The sequence below is a fragment of the Thamnophis elegans genome, chromosome 2 (assembly GCF_009769535.1).
Source record: "Thamnophis elegans isolate rThaEle1 chromosome 2, rThaEle1.pri, whole genome shotgun sequence".
NCBI classification, from domain to species: domain Eukaryota; kingdom Metazoa; phylum Chordata; class Lepidosauria; order Squamata; family Colubridae; genus Thamnophis; species Thamnophis elegans.
Window position 1 is genome coordinate 155,808,415 of NC_045542.1, and position 14,135 is coordinate 155,822,549.

General features: G+C 41.9%; 1 protein-coding gene across 1 annotated transcript; it reads left to right on the forward strand.

The window, feature by feature from the left end:
• On the forward strand, positions 1-12,578 carry LOC116502424 (zinc finger protein 850-like). Its single transcript, XM_032208319.1, has 3 exons — positions 1-156; positions 1,447-3,462; positions 10,226-12,578. The coding sequence occupies exons 2-3, from the start codon at positions 2,075-2,077 to the stop codon at positions 11,676-11,678; spliced, it is 2,841 nt and encodes a 946-aa protein (XP_032064210.1). The 5' UTR covers positions 1-156; positions 1,447-2,074; the 3' UTR covers positions 11,679-12,578.
• Positions 12,579-14,135: the final 1,557 nt, after the last annotated feature.

Genomic DNA, 14,135 nt, shown 5'->3' on the forward strand with positions numbered 1-14,135 from the left:
ACGAGTTGAAACGATAGAATATTGGATTGCCAGAGAGAATGTGAAAGAGAAGAGGTGAAGAGCAGAGGAACTTCCTCTTCCGGCTCATCCACGGGAGTAATTTGGTGTCGCCGGAGCCTCTTGTGCTGTTTGGAGGGTCGAAGCGGCTCCTGGGAGGTGAGTGGAGGGGCAGTTCGGAGGAAAAGCCGTGAGCAAGTCTTTGGGTTTTATTTTTATTTATTCATTTATTTTTTATTTGTTAACAAGTACAAGAAAACAAGTATGAAAACGCATGAATAAATGGCACAAATCGACGGATATAAATAAGCGAAACATGGCCATAAACACATAAAAAGAGCACATATAAATGGGACAGTAGGGCAGGGATGGTAGGGACTCTGGTGCGTTTATGCACGCCCCCTTAGGGACCTCTTAAGAAATAAGGGTAGGCAATTTAAGGTAAAAGGTTACAGGGTTTACTACTCTATTGCTGAAATCATTATTCCTGCAATCAAGATTAGAACGGATTACCTTTAGTTTGTATCTATTGATAGCCTTTGTGTTATTGCAGTTGACGTAAAAGTAGTCATTAACAGGTAGGACATTATGGCAGATTATCTTGTGCCCTTAAGATCAGGTCGGAACATAGATGGCGTAGTTCAAGGTTATCCAGGCCTAAAATTTCAAGCCTGGCGGTATACGGAATGTTATTACGAGCAGAGGAGTTGAGTACTCTTCTTGTAAAATACCTCTGGACCCTCTCTAATGTTTTAATGTCTGAAATGCAGTGTGGGTTCCAGGCAGGAGAGCAGTATTCAAGTGTAAATCTGCCAAAGGTTTTGTATGTCCTAGTGGGTTTTATAGTGGCAAAGCAAAGGAAGCAACGAGGCTGAAACATGTTGAATGCTGCAGTATATTCTTCCCCTACTTCCCCAAATTTAATTCCTTTGGGGCTGCACACACAGAACTGCTGTCTGTGATTTTCTGCTGGGAGATTTAGGACACTTTAGTTTTCATAATTCTTAATTGCCCACTTCTCTCATCCTTCACGTTACACTTGATTCCTTGTGATATTATTGACATGTTGTTTTAATGGCAAGCGAGGCTTTTCATGGCCAAAACAGATGTTTTAAATGTTGCATAGGTTTTGGGCACCATTTCATCTGTTAGTCTCCCCACCTTGCTAAAATTAGATCAGAAAATTTGCAGAAAATGCACTTGGACATTTTGCAGACTGAAATAAATATACATTGTCTACAAACATAAACTCATAAGTATTTCTGCATAAATATGCATGCATCTCTATCCAACCCAAAAAAGAATTCTATCACATGAAACTCCAATTTTGGCGATTATTTGTTCATGCAAATGTATGGGTTGTTATTGTTGTTGTTTTGCTGCTTTCTCATGTACTGGACTAATGTTTAAACAATAATGAAACTTAACACATTAATATATATCTTACAGATAAAGAGGATGCCAAGAAGAGCACTTTGGACAACAAAGAATGAGAAGCAGTATTAAAATGTAAAATAAACCATCAATCAAAATATTTCCCATTTCCTCTGCAAATGGTAAAAACAAACCTTCTTCCTCAGCAGATGAGAGGCAAGTGAGAGAATAAAACCAATAATTTTTTCACCTGAAAGAAATATAGTACCCGGAACTCAAGAAAACATTACATGAAAACTCAAAGGAGATAATTTCCATATAAAGAAAAAGAAGTAAATACCTGGAAGTAAGTGGAAAGAAAAAGGTCCCTTGGATAGCCAAAATGGGCAGGCATTAAAATGGGCAGGCCTTTGAGAAAGAAAATAATGGCTTGAATCAAGCAACTTCCAAATAAGAGATCACAAATATTTTTTGCCTCCTCAAGAATTCAAAAATATCAGTTTTGGGGGGAAAACCCCCCCACAGACTTCCCATTGTGGAAAAAACACAGCTGATCACAGCTGATCCACCCAGTGAAAAATGATACAAGTATTTAGCATGTGGCAAAAGCCTTTTCTCAGAAAAGCTTCCTCATGATTCATTGAATGACCCATACCAGAGGAAAAAAATCTACCAGTGTTGCCAATATGACAAAAGATTAAGTATGAACACCAATGTAGTGAGATACACAAGGGCTCAGGCTGGGGAGACAAACATTGAATGCCCTGTTTGTGGGAAAAAATTCACACAGAATTCTGATCTGGTGTTACACCAGAGGACTCACATGCAAGAGAAGCCATATAAGTGTACTGACTGTGGAAAACGTTTCATTTGGATTTGTCACCTGAAGATACACCAGATGACTCACAAACGAGAAAATCTATATGAGTGTCAAGTTTGTGGGAAAGGTTTTAATTGGAATTCTCTCCTGGTGGAACATCAGAAGACTCACACAACAGAGAGACCATATGAGTGTCCTGATTGTGGGAAAGATTTCTCTCGGAAATTTAACCTGGTGAAGCATCAGAGGACTCACACAGGAGAGCGACCATATGAGTGTCCAGATTGTGGGAAAAATTTCTCTCAGAAATTTAACCTGGTGAAACATCAGAGGACTCACACAGGAGAGAAACCATATGAGTGTCCTGATTGTGGGAAAGATTTCTCTCAGAAATTTAACCTGGTGAATCATCAGAGGACTCACACAGAAGAGAAACCATATAACTGTCCTGATTGTGAGAAAAGTTTCAGTCACAATTCCTACCTGGTAAAACATCAAATGACTCACACAGGAGAGAAACCATATATCTGTCCTGATTGTGGGAAAAGTTTCAATCGGAATTCCTACCTGGTGAAACACATGAAAACTCATACGGCAGAGAAACAGTATGAGTGTCCAGAATGTGGGAAAAGTTTCAATCAGAATTCCTTCCTGGTGCAACACCAAAATATTCACACAGGAGAAAAACCATATAAGTGCCTGGATTGTGGGAAAAGATTCAGTTGGAATTTCCACCTGGTGATACACCAGAAGACTCACACAGGAGAGAAACTGTACAAATGTCCAGAATGTCAGGAAAGTTTCACTATTAAGTCTGAACTGGTGAAACACCAGAAGACTCATAGAGGAGAGAGACTGTTTGAGTGTCCTGATTGTGGGAAAAGCTTCCCTCGGAATTCCAAGCTGTTGAGACATCAGAGAACTCACACGGGAGAGAAACCATATGAGTGTCTGCATTGTGGGAAAAGTTTCAGTCAGAAATCTAACCTAGTGGTACACCAGGAGACTCACACAGGAGAAAAACCATATCAGTGTCCAGATTGTGGAAAACGTTTCAATCAGAATTCCTACTTGGTGAAACACCAGAGGATTCACAGCGGAGAAAAACCGTATAAGTGTCTTGAATGTGGGAAGAGTTTCAGTCGGAATTCCCATTTGGTGATACACTTGAGGAGTCACACAGGAGAGAAGCCATATGAATGTCCAGATTGTGGGAAAGATTTCCGTTATATGTCTACCCTTATAAATCATGTAAGATTGCACATAGGGGAGTAACCATTCAAATGCCCAGATTATGGACAGTGTTCCTCCCACACAAATTTCCTCCCTTATCACCCAAGAAATTCCATGTGAGGCAAAATTTGATGTGTGTAGAGGAATGTTGAATTTAATTTCTTGTGTTTCATTAGAAGCCCCATTGAACAATATTTCATTACTTGCATGGGCTTTTTTTTAGTGAAATTTGCCTTTGTATCAAAAATGAGTGAGGAAAAAGTAGGATAGGATAGGAATAGAATAATAAAGTTGGAAGGGATTTTGTATGTCATCTAGTCCAATCCATTGTTTCAAGGAGGAGATCCTGTACCATTTCTGACACATGGCAGTCGAGTCTCTTCTTGAAAGCATCCAGTGATGAAGCAACCACAACTACATAAGGCAAGCTGTTCCATTGGAAAATATATTGCTCCCTTCCTGTCTGAGACACCCCCTCACATATTGGAAGACTGCTATCATGTCACTGCTGGATTTTTTCGTCACCAGACTAGCTATGCCCAGTTCCTATAATTGTTCTTCATATATTTTAGCCTGCAGGCCTCTGATCTGAGCTTCCTTTCTATAGCCCAGTGCAATTATTCCCTTTCATAGAGTTAGGGGAACTCCTTTGCTGGGTGAGAGAAAGTGAGCATAGATCTCTAGAAATTATACTTGCTGCTTTAGGTTATTTCTATATATAATAAAGGGGGATATAAACTATGTATGTATGTATTTTTACTTGATAAGAAAATGTATATAGCAGCCCAACTCGTAGGACTCCAAAAGGGTTTACAGCAATAAAATCTTAATAGAGAAACCAGTTAACCCCAGCAAATAGCAAAATGTAAAGCCTCCACATTTAAAATGTACTTGCCCTGCAAATACAGAGCACTTCTAACAAGGTTGATGGCAATTTGATAGTTTGAGAATCCCAAACAAGTGAATCTTGCTTTCGTTCGAATTTCTATGTTAAACAGGCTTCTTGGCCATACTAATAATGTTCATGCCTGGTGCCATTCTTGCTCAAAATTGGTTATTTTTCACCTGGCAAAGAGTTAAGTTGGGGAAGTTCACCTTAGGATTAGAGGCATATAAATTTAATAAATACAAATACCTGGCTTCAAATCAAGCTTCTGATGCAGGATTTGCAATGCAAAAGACTCACTATCCAGTACAAATATTTAAGGGAAGGGGCTAGGAGTATGCCCACCCTATCTGACCTAGTAGACCCCATGTATAGCAAATGGCAAAATGCAAAGCCTACATATTTAAAATGTACTTGCCCTGCCCCCAATTCTAGCAAGGTTGATGGCAATTTGATGACCTGAGAATCCCCAAAAAGTGACTCTTGTTCAATTGATAAGTTTACTTACCTTACTAATTATGTTTGTGCCTGGTGCCTTTCTTGCTCAGAACTGATTTAAGTTTGAGAAGTTCACCTCGGGATTAGAGGCATATAAATTTAATAAGAACACCAGTTTCCAAATCAAGCTTCTGATGCAGACTCTGCAACGGAAACAACTCACTATCCAGTAGGAATATTTAAAGAAAGGGACTAGGAGCGTGCCCACTAATCTGACCTGGTAGAGCAGGTAGATGCAAAAATAATAAAGGTGGGACAATAATGACAGGTGCCCTGGTGACTTAGTGGTTACAATGCAGTATTGCCTGCTGACTGCCCACAGCCTGGAATTTGATGCTGACGGGCCTTGGGGTTTATGTAGCCTTCTGTCCTGAGATTGATAAAATGAGCTGAATTGTTGGGGACAATAAACTGAAAGTGCTATAAAGCACTATGGGGCGATATATAATTCTAAGCACTATTGCTATAATAAATAACTTTAAAGTTCATGGCCAGCGTGTTCAGTTGCACTTGTAGAGAAATGAATCCAGTGCAGCTCGCACAACCAAAATGTTACACAGGCAATCTAGGGACTCTCATTACTGTGGGGGCTGTTGCGTTCTGGACCAGTTGAAGCTTCTGGGGGACCCAGGGTAGTAATCCAAACAGGAGGTGACCAAAGAATGAGTGACCCACTGTGCACGGCCTCCTTGCAAAGTGTCTCAGTTTTGAACACATGACCATGGGCATGCTGCAATGGTCTTTGAGTGTGAAAAATGATCGTGTCACTTTTTTCAATGCCGTTAAAACTTCAAATGGTCACAAAATGAAGTGTTGGATTAACCTCCCCTAGCGGTTTCATGTAGATATTAAACCACATTCCTTACAGAGGAGAAGCCTGACAGTTCCAGTTGCCATTGCAAATCCAGGACCCCCGTGGGTCATTAAGTGAGGACCTCTTGTGATTGTTCTATGGGGAAGAGGTAGGTGTTCCAGGCCAGCAGGTGAGAGCTAGGGGGAAATGGGTGGTCTCCAGGCCTGCTCCTTTCTGGGCCTGGAAGAGGAATTGAGAGCCAAGTGCTAAAGCACAGGACTCTAGATCAGCTTTCTTCAAACTAGGGCCCTCCAAAGACTTTGACCAAGCTGCGTGGGCATATTCAATGGTGGAATCTTAACTCCCCTGGAAATTGGCTCCTCAGAGGAATTCTGCCCTCTAGTGAGATTTAGCCCCTGCGAGAATGCAGATGGAGAAATAATATCTCCTATCTAGAGGTGTTTGAAAGCAATGTGGGTGGGCACTTCAATGTTTTGTCTTGCATTTCATTTTATTAATGGGATGAAGCTGTCAATCGTTTAAGGCTGTACATACAAACAGGACCTTTATCAGCTTTTATGATGCAGCACCTGGCTAATCTTGTGAAGGTAAATAGGGTGAAGCTGCACTCTTCAAGTTTCCCTCATTTCCAAAGATAGTTTCAGGGAGTTATCCTACACCCCCAAGAGGAAGAAGTGGCTGGAAGAGTCTTCACTGATCCCCAAAGTTGGTGTGCTTTCTTGTTGTCTGATGGCATATAGTGTTTAGGTCTTGTAAATGAAGCTCCGGGTTCAGTTGAGATGACAATGAGGCTGTCTACACGACCTGAAAGGACAGAGTAGGGTTATATTAGGATGGTTCTGGAGAAAAGTTAAGGATGTGGTCGGAATGAGTAAGAAACGACACTTCATTATAAAAGTTACAAACGCCAGAGACAGAATGAGTGTATTTTCATCCTCAGGTCACTGGGGGGGGGGGGGGGCTCTAACAACGCCAGGGCTTAGAATACTGTCAATATAATGAAGCATCACTGATGGCTTTGTTGGGACGTACAAACAGGAGGAGAACAACGGGGATGAAATGGGGTTAAAACCATCAAGCATTGCTAGAAAGGATGTCGAGGAGAAGAGAGGTAGAAAGGTACTTCCTCTTCCAGCTCAGCCATGGGAGGGTGTTGGTGTCAGTGGAGCCTCTTGTGCTGTTTGGAGGATCGAAGCGGCTCCTGGGAGCTGAGTGGAGGGCAGGTGGGAGGAGAAGCTGGGAGAGAGTTGGGCCCTTTCGGTTCCTCCATGTCCTGGAATCAGAGCAAGGAACAAGGCTGAAACATTTCAGTGACTGTTTCTCTCTCCAAATGCTGTTACACTGATGCTGCATGATTTAAAAATTCTGCCTGTAATTGTTAGCTTGGAAATGGCAGAGACTAAAATTTAAAGGGCTGGAGACTAAAGCATATGAAGACTGTAGAGATAAAAAGAAATAGGAGGCGACATGACAGCAGTATTCCAGTATTTGAGGGGCTGCCACAAAAAAGAGGGGGACAGCTTGTTTCTCAAAGCACCAGAACGCGAGTCGAGAAGCAATGGAGGGAAACTAATCAAGGAGAGAAGCCTGCACTGGTTACCGGTTGTCTTCCGAGTGGGTTTCAAGCAGTGGTGGGTTTCACTTTTTTTAGAACCTATTCTGTGGGTGTGATCTATTTTGTGGGCATGGCATGCACACTCAGTCACATGACCACCCCCCCCAAGCCATGTGGCAAAAAAATTTGGGACTCCTATGAAGGCGGGTGGGGGGGGAGAAGAGAGGGGAAAACCTCCCAAAAATAGACAACTGGAGGATTAAGGGCCGAAATTAGAGAGATCGGAGAAGGCAGGACAGAGAGGAATCCAGTAGAAAGCTATCACACGCTGGGGAAAGAACTTTGAGAGATCGGAGGAGGCAAGACAGAGGGGAATCCAGTAGAAAACTATCACACTCTAGAGAAAGAACTTTGGGAGAACGGAGGAGGCATGACAGGGGGGAATCCAATAGAAAGCTATCACACTCTGGAGAAAGAACTTTGGGAGAACGGAGGAGGCATGACAGGGGGGAATCCAGTAGAAAACTATCACACTCTAGAGAAAGAACTTTGGGAGAACGGAGGAGGCATGACAGGGGGGAATCCAATAGAAAGCTATCACACTCTAGAGAAAGAACTTTGGGAGAACGGAGGAGGCATGACAGGGGGGAATCCAATAGAAAACTATCACACTCTAGAGAAAGAACTTTGGGAGAACGGAGGAGGCATGACAGGGGGGAATCCAATAGAAAACTATCACACTCTGGAGGAAGAACTTTGGGAGAACAGAGGAGGGAAGACACAGAGGAATCCAGTAGAAAGCTATCACACGCTGGGGAAAGAACTTTGGGAGAACGGAGGAGGAGAACGGAAACACTTTTTGATTTTATCACAGCATTGCAGGGCAGGAATCTTTAGACCAGCTTTCTACAAACTGGCTTCCTCCAAGTGTTTTGCCCAAGGTGCTTGGGAATAAATAAGGCTGAAAGGTAATAACGCTAGGAATTGCGAAGGCTGCTCTGAGCAATTCTGCCTTCTAGCAGGATTTAGACTCTCCCAACAATACAGACAGGAAAATCACATCTACCTCCTACCTAGATGGACTTTAGAGGCAATGGCAGTGGATTTAACAGATTCAACAGATTAACACACGGTTGACAACTATTTAGAGCCACAGAGAAGAAAGAACTTCATAAACTTTTCGCGTGTAGTACTTGGCTAAACCTGTGAACCTAAGTGGAGTGAAGCCTCAATTTTACAGCGAAATTCGTGCCTAGAAAGCAGTGAATACAGTAAAGTAGAGGCATTGTTCGTCTACTGGATGGTTAGAGGCGGAGATGGAACAGGTGGAAACGATAGAGATTTGACTGCTAGAGAGGATCAGGACGAGAGAGGAACTTCCTCTTCCGGCTCACACACGGGACTATTTTGATGTCGGCGGATCCTCTTGTGCCGTTTGGAGGGTCGAAGCGGCTCCTGGGAGGTGAGTGGCGGGAAGGTCGGAGCAGAAGCCGGGAGAAAGTCGGGCCCTTTGGCTTCCTCCACGGTGTATGACGCAGCGAAGGAACACGGCTGAAAGATATTGGCTGCTCCTGCTGCATATTCTTTCTCTCCCCAAATGTTTTTATCCTTTTGCTCCATGATTTAAAATTGCTGCCTGTGATTTTCTGCTGGGAGATTTAAAAGGTCTTTATTTCATATTTCTATCTCCCTCGGTCTTCGGGTAACACTTCATTCCTTGTGATGTTATTGACATGCTGCTTTCCTGGCAAGCGAGGAGTTTCAAGGGCAAAATGGATATTTTAAATCTTGCATAGAATTTGGGCACCATCTCATCTCCCCACCTTTCTTAAATTAGATCAAACAAATTGAGTGAATCCACTTCCAAAACATTTTAAAGAGTGAAATACTTTTCTGCATAGGTACACTTATAGGTGTGCATTTATGTGTGCATACATAAACCTCAGTGTTTTCCGGCAATTTTAGTAACAGTTTGCAATGATAATTTGTGATTTACCTAAGCCAACAAGAGAATTTCATGATTTGAAAAATGAGTGGATATTTGAACTTAGATTTTGCTGCTCTTCTATGTGCCTAATGAATCATAATGAATATTAGAGGTTAAAGAGCATTTTAATCTCTTTGCTTTTCATAGTAATATATGGATTTTCTTTCTTTTTGCTGTTTTCATAGGTTCTGCAGTCATTTTTAAAACAATGAAACTAATCCATTAATATTAATCTTCTAGACAAAGAGGAAGCCAAGTAGAGCAGTCTGGACAACAGAGGATGAGAAGCAGCATTAAAATGCAAAATAAACCATCAATCAAAATCTTTTCTGCTTCTTCTAGAAAGTGTTAAAACTTCTCTTTCCTCAGCAGATGGAGGAGACAAAAGAGAGAATAACAGAAACAGAATTTTCAGATGGAAGAAATAGATGTGGAACTGAAGGAAATATTGCATGAAGAGGTAAAAAGATACAATTATTCTCCAGGGCACCTGAGTGTAGAACAAGAAGCAATGGGTGGAAACTAATCAAGGAGAGAAGCAACTTAGAACTGAGGAGAAATTTCCTGACAGTTAGAACAATTAATCAGTGGAACAGCTTGCCTCCAGAAATTGTGAATGCCCCAACACTGGAAGTCTTTAAGAAGATGTTGGATAGCCATTTGTCTGAAACGGTATAGGATTTCCTGCCTAGGCAGGGGGTTGGACTAGAAGACCTCCAAGGTCCCTTCCAACTCTGCTATTGTATTGTAATTACTAAATTTAGAAAAAGTGGGAAATAGAAAAGATCCCTAGGACAGCCAAAGGCATTAATGAAAGCCTTTAAGGATGGAAAGAGTGTCTTGAATCAAAGCACCACCAGATAAGGGATCCGAAATATTTTTCACTCCCTCATGAATCCAAGAATACCAGTTTTGCTAAAACTCGACAGACTGTTTATTGCAGGACAAACACAGATTGCTGATCACTGTTAATTGATGCACAGAAGGATCCATCCCGTGAAAACCCTAACAAATGATTGGAGTGTGGTAAAAGCTTTACTCAGAACTGGACTCCTGTGACTCATGGAACGGCCGATGCCAGAGGAGCAGCTCTACCAGTGTTCCCAATGTGGCAAAAAAATTAGCATGCTAACCAATCTGGTAAGACACGAGAGGACTCACACTGCAGAGAAAATCTTTGAATGTCCTGATTGTGGGAAAACGTTTAGTCAGAATTCCATCCTGCTGATACATAAGTGGGTTCACACAGGAGAGAAACCATATGAATGCCAAGATTGTGGGAAAAGTTTCAGTTGGAATTCTCTCCTGGTAGAACATCACAGAATTCACACAGGAGAGAAACCATATGAGTGTCCTGATTGTGGAAAAGATTTCTCTCGGAAATCCGACCTGGTGAAACACCAGAGGACTCACACAGGAGAGAAACCGTATGAATGTTCAGATTGTGGAAAAGGTTTCAAGGGGAATTCTGACCTAGTGATACACCAAAGGATTCACACAGGTGAAAAACCATATGAGTGTCTACAATGTGGGAAAAGATTCATTCAAAATTTCCACCTTGTGCGACATCAGAGGACTCATACAGGAGAGAAACCATATAAGTGTCCTGATTGTGGGAAAAGTTTCACTCAGAATTCTGACCTGGTGATACACCAGAGGACTCACACACAAGAGAAACCGTATGAGTGTTCAGATTGTGGGAAATGTTTCAGTTGTAATTCTGACCTGATGAAACATCAGAGAACTCACACAGCAGATAAATTATATAAATGTCATTGTGGAAAAAGTTTCAGTCTGAATTCCTACCTGATAAAACACCAGAGAACTCACACAGAAGAGAAACCATATAAATGTCATGATTGTGGAAAAAGTTTCAGGCAGAATTCCTACCTGGTGAAACACCACAGGATTCATACGGAAAAGAAAACATATGAGTGTCCGGAATGTGGAGAAAGTTTCAGTTGCAAGGCTCAACTAGTGAAGCACCAGAAGACTCACAGAGGAGTGAGACTGTATGAGTGTCCAGATTGTGAGAAGAGTTTCACTCAAAATTCCAAGTTGTTGAGACATCACAGGACTCACACAGGAGAGAAACCGTATAACTGCTCAGATTGTGGGAAAAGTTTCAGTCAGAATTCCAACCTGGTGATACACCAGAAAACTCACACAGGAGAAAAACCATATCAGTGTCCAGATTGTGGGAAAGGTTTCACTCAGAATTCCTACCTGGTGATACACCGAAAAACTCACACTGGAGAAAAACCATATCAGTGTCCAGATTGTGGGAAAAAATTCTGTCATAATTCCTACTTAGTGAAACACCAGAGGACTCACACTGGAGAGAAACCATATGAGTGTCTTGAATGTGGGAAAAGTTTTGCTTGGAATTCCCATTTGGTGATACACCAGAGGACTCACACAGGAGAGAAGCCATACGAATGTCCGGATTGTGGGAAAGATTTCAGTAGTAGATCTAACCTTATAAATCATGTAAGGTCACATATAGGGGAGTAACCATTCAAATAGGTAGATTGCAAACAGTGTTTCACACAAAGTTCCTCCCTTATCACACAAGAAATTCCATATGATACAACATTTGATATGTGTAGAAGAATCTTGAAATTTTTTGGTTGTCATTGGAAACCCAGCTGAACAATTAAACAATTACTTGCATGATTCTCTTTAGGAAATGTCTTAGTATCAAACGTGAGGGTGTAATAGAATAGAATAACAAAGTTGGAAGAGACTTTGTCATCTAGTCCAATCACTGCAGGATTAGTGGCATATGTAAATGCTGTTATTAGGTTAATAAATATAAGCAAACATCTGTTCCAAATCAAGTTTCTGATGAGCAGGCATCTCTTCTTATCCCAGTACTTAGGGAAACAGCTAGATCTTCCTTGCTTTATGGAAGACTTGGAGGAGAAAGGCCTCCAAACCTCAGGGGAAAATTTTTTCATTGGGCAGAATCTGCAACGGAAAAGACTCACTTCCTATCTCCTAAAAGATGGCATGGGGGATGACAGTCGTGCTCTGCCCAGGGCGGAAACAGCAGCTAGAAAGTGGATTGAGGTCAGGTCAGTGAAGAAATCAGGAGCAAGTAGAGCTGCCTGATTTCCTACATGGTGTAAAAGCAGAGAAGGAACTAGGCTGCTATATATTTCTTCCCACTCCAGATTTTATTTCATCTGTGCTGACTTAAAAACTGGTACCCACAATTTTCTACTGTTTGTAAAAAGTCTCCTTCACCCTATGATTGATTTCTTGGGATTTTATAGACATGTTGTTTTCTTGGCAACAATAAGGGATGGATCTGTCACTGGTCTCTGTTGGGATTTTATTTTTTTTTAATTTCCATGTTTAGCTAACAAGCATGGTGTTATTTTTACTTTGAATAAAGGCAGGATATAAATATCTTTGCATGCATGTATTTTTATTTATTTAGAACATGTATATGGCAGCCCAACTCAAGGTGACTCCAGGCAGTTAACAGCAGTAAAAACCTAATACAGAATATGCAAATGGCAAAATGCAGAGCCATATACAGAAACCAATAAACCCTGTATATGTAATCAATCAGAATAGATCAGGAAGGCACCTTGGAAGTGTTCTAGTCCAAGCCTCTGCTCAGGCAGGAGACCCTATATCATTTCAGAAAAGTGGCTGCCCAATCTTTCTTAAAAATTTCCAGTGATGGGAGTACACACAACTTCTGAAGGCAAGCTGTTCCACTGGTTAATTATTCTCAATGTTAGGAAGTATCTCCTTAATTCCAGGTTGCTTCTGTCTTTTATTCATTTCCATCCATTGTAGGAAGGATGGCTCCTGCTAGCAGTTTCATGAAGATGTTGAAAAGGAGTAATGAACGCTTGAGCCCCAGGGTAGCCCACATTACGGGAGGCTTAGGATAGAGCTGTTCTTCCGCTATCCGCATTGACTTGAGCTGGCCATGGAGGTAGAAGTAGAACCATCACAATAAAGTGCCTCTTATTTCCAGTCCCAAAAGCTTGTCCTGAAGGATATCATGATCAGCGATACTGAAACCTGATGAGAGGTCTAGGAGGGATATAACGTTGTACCCTCTCTATGCCAAGCCCTCCAAAAGTCTATGATAATTGCAACCAATGCCATTTTGGTGTTGTGCCTTGGCCTGAAGCCAGACTGAGAAGGGCCCAGGTGTCTTTCCTCCTGCACAATCCTTTCTCCAGGTGGCAAAGTCAGAGCTACAAGCAGAGGGTGAATTGAAGTCCCAGGCTGCCAACTTTAATTGCCCAGCTGCACTTAGAAGAGATCTTAATCTGCAGCAATGCCTTGAATTCCTCTTCCAAGAAGACCTCTCATGATTTCCTTATGCATAAATAACTGCTGTTGGAGGTATAAAGCCAGCCAGGATACCAATTGCCCAGTAGGGGGAAGTGACTCTTCCAGTTCTATCCTGAGCTTGGAAAAGAAATATGGGTAGTTCTGGGGTTGCGACGACAATTTGCACCAGAATTTCTATTCCTGGTGTCACATGACCACATTATTTAGTGTTGGGAGTCCTGGCCATTCCAGTTGCATTACAACTCCAGGACCACATGGATCATTAGGTGAGGACCTCATTTGTTTGTGATGTGGGAAGAGAGAGAAGTCCCAGGTGAGCAGACCATCAGGTGAGAGCTGCAGGTGAGAGCTATGGGCAAGTGGGTGATCTGGCTGGCTCCTTTCTAGGGCTGGGAGAGGCAGTGCACACAAATGTATTTTCAAAAGGCCTGTATCACTATATCTCCTTTTTCTATTCCTAACCTCTACATTTCTCTAACCCTAATCTCCATATGTACCTAATGTTAAACCAGCTCTCTCTCTCTCTCCATCTCTCTGTCTCTCACAGATGTGAGCAATGTGGAAGGGAAAAGTTGGTCTGGATTTCTCTGAGGAATGGACCTCAGGCCAGGATCTGTTTTTAAGAAGGGTTTTCTTCTGGCTGAGGGA

Excerpts from the sequence above, each read along its gene's own strand:
- LOC116502424 (XM_032208319.1), top strand. The coding sequence starts at position 2,075 with ATGAACACCAATGTAGTGAGATACACAAGGGCTCAGGCTGGGGAGACA. Across the intron at positions 3,463-10,225 it reads GTAAGATTGCACATAGGGGA|CATGGAACGGCCGATGCCAG; the intron begins GTAACCATTCAA and ends ACTCCTGTGACT.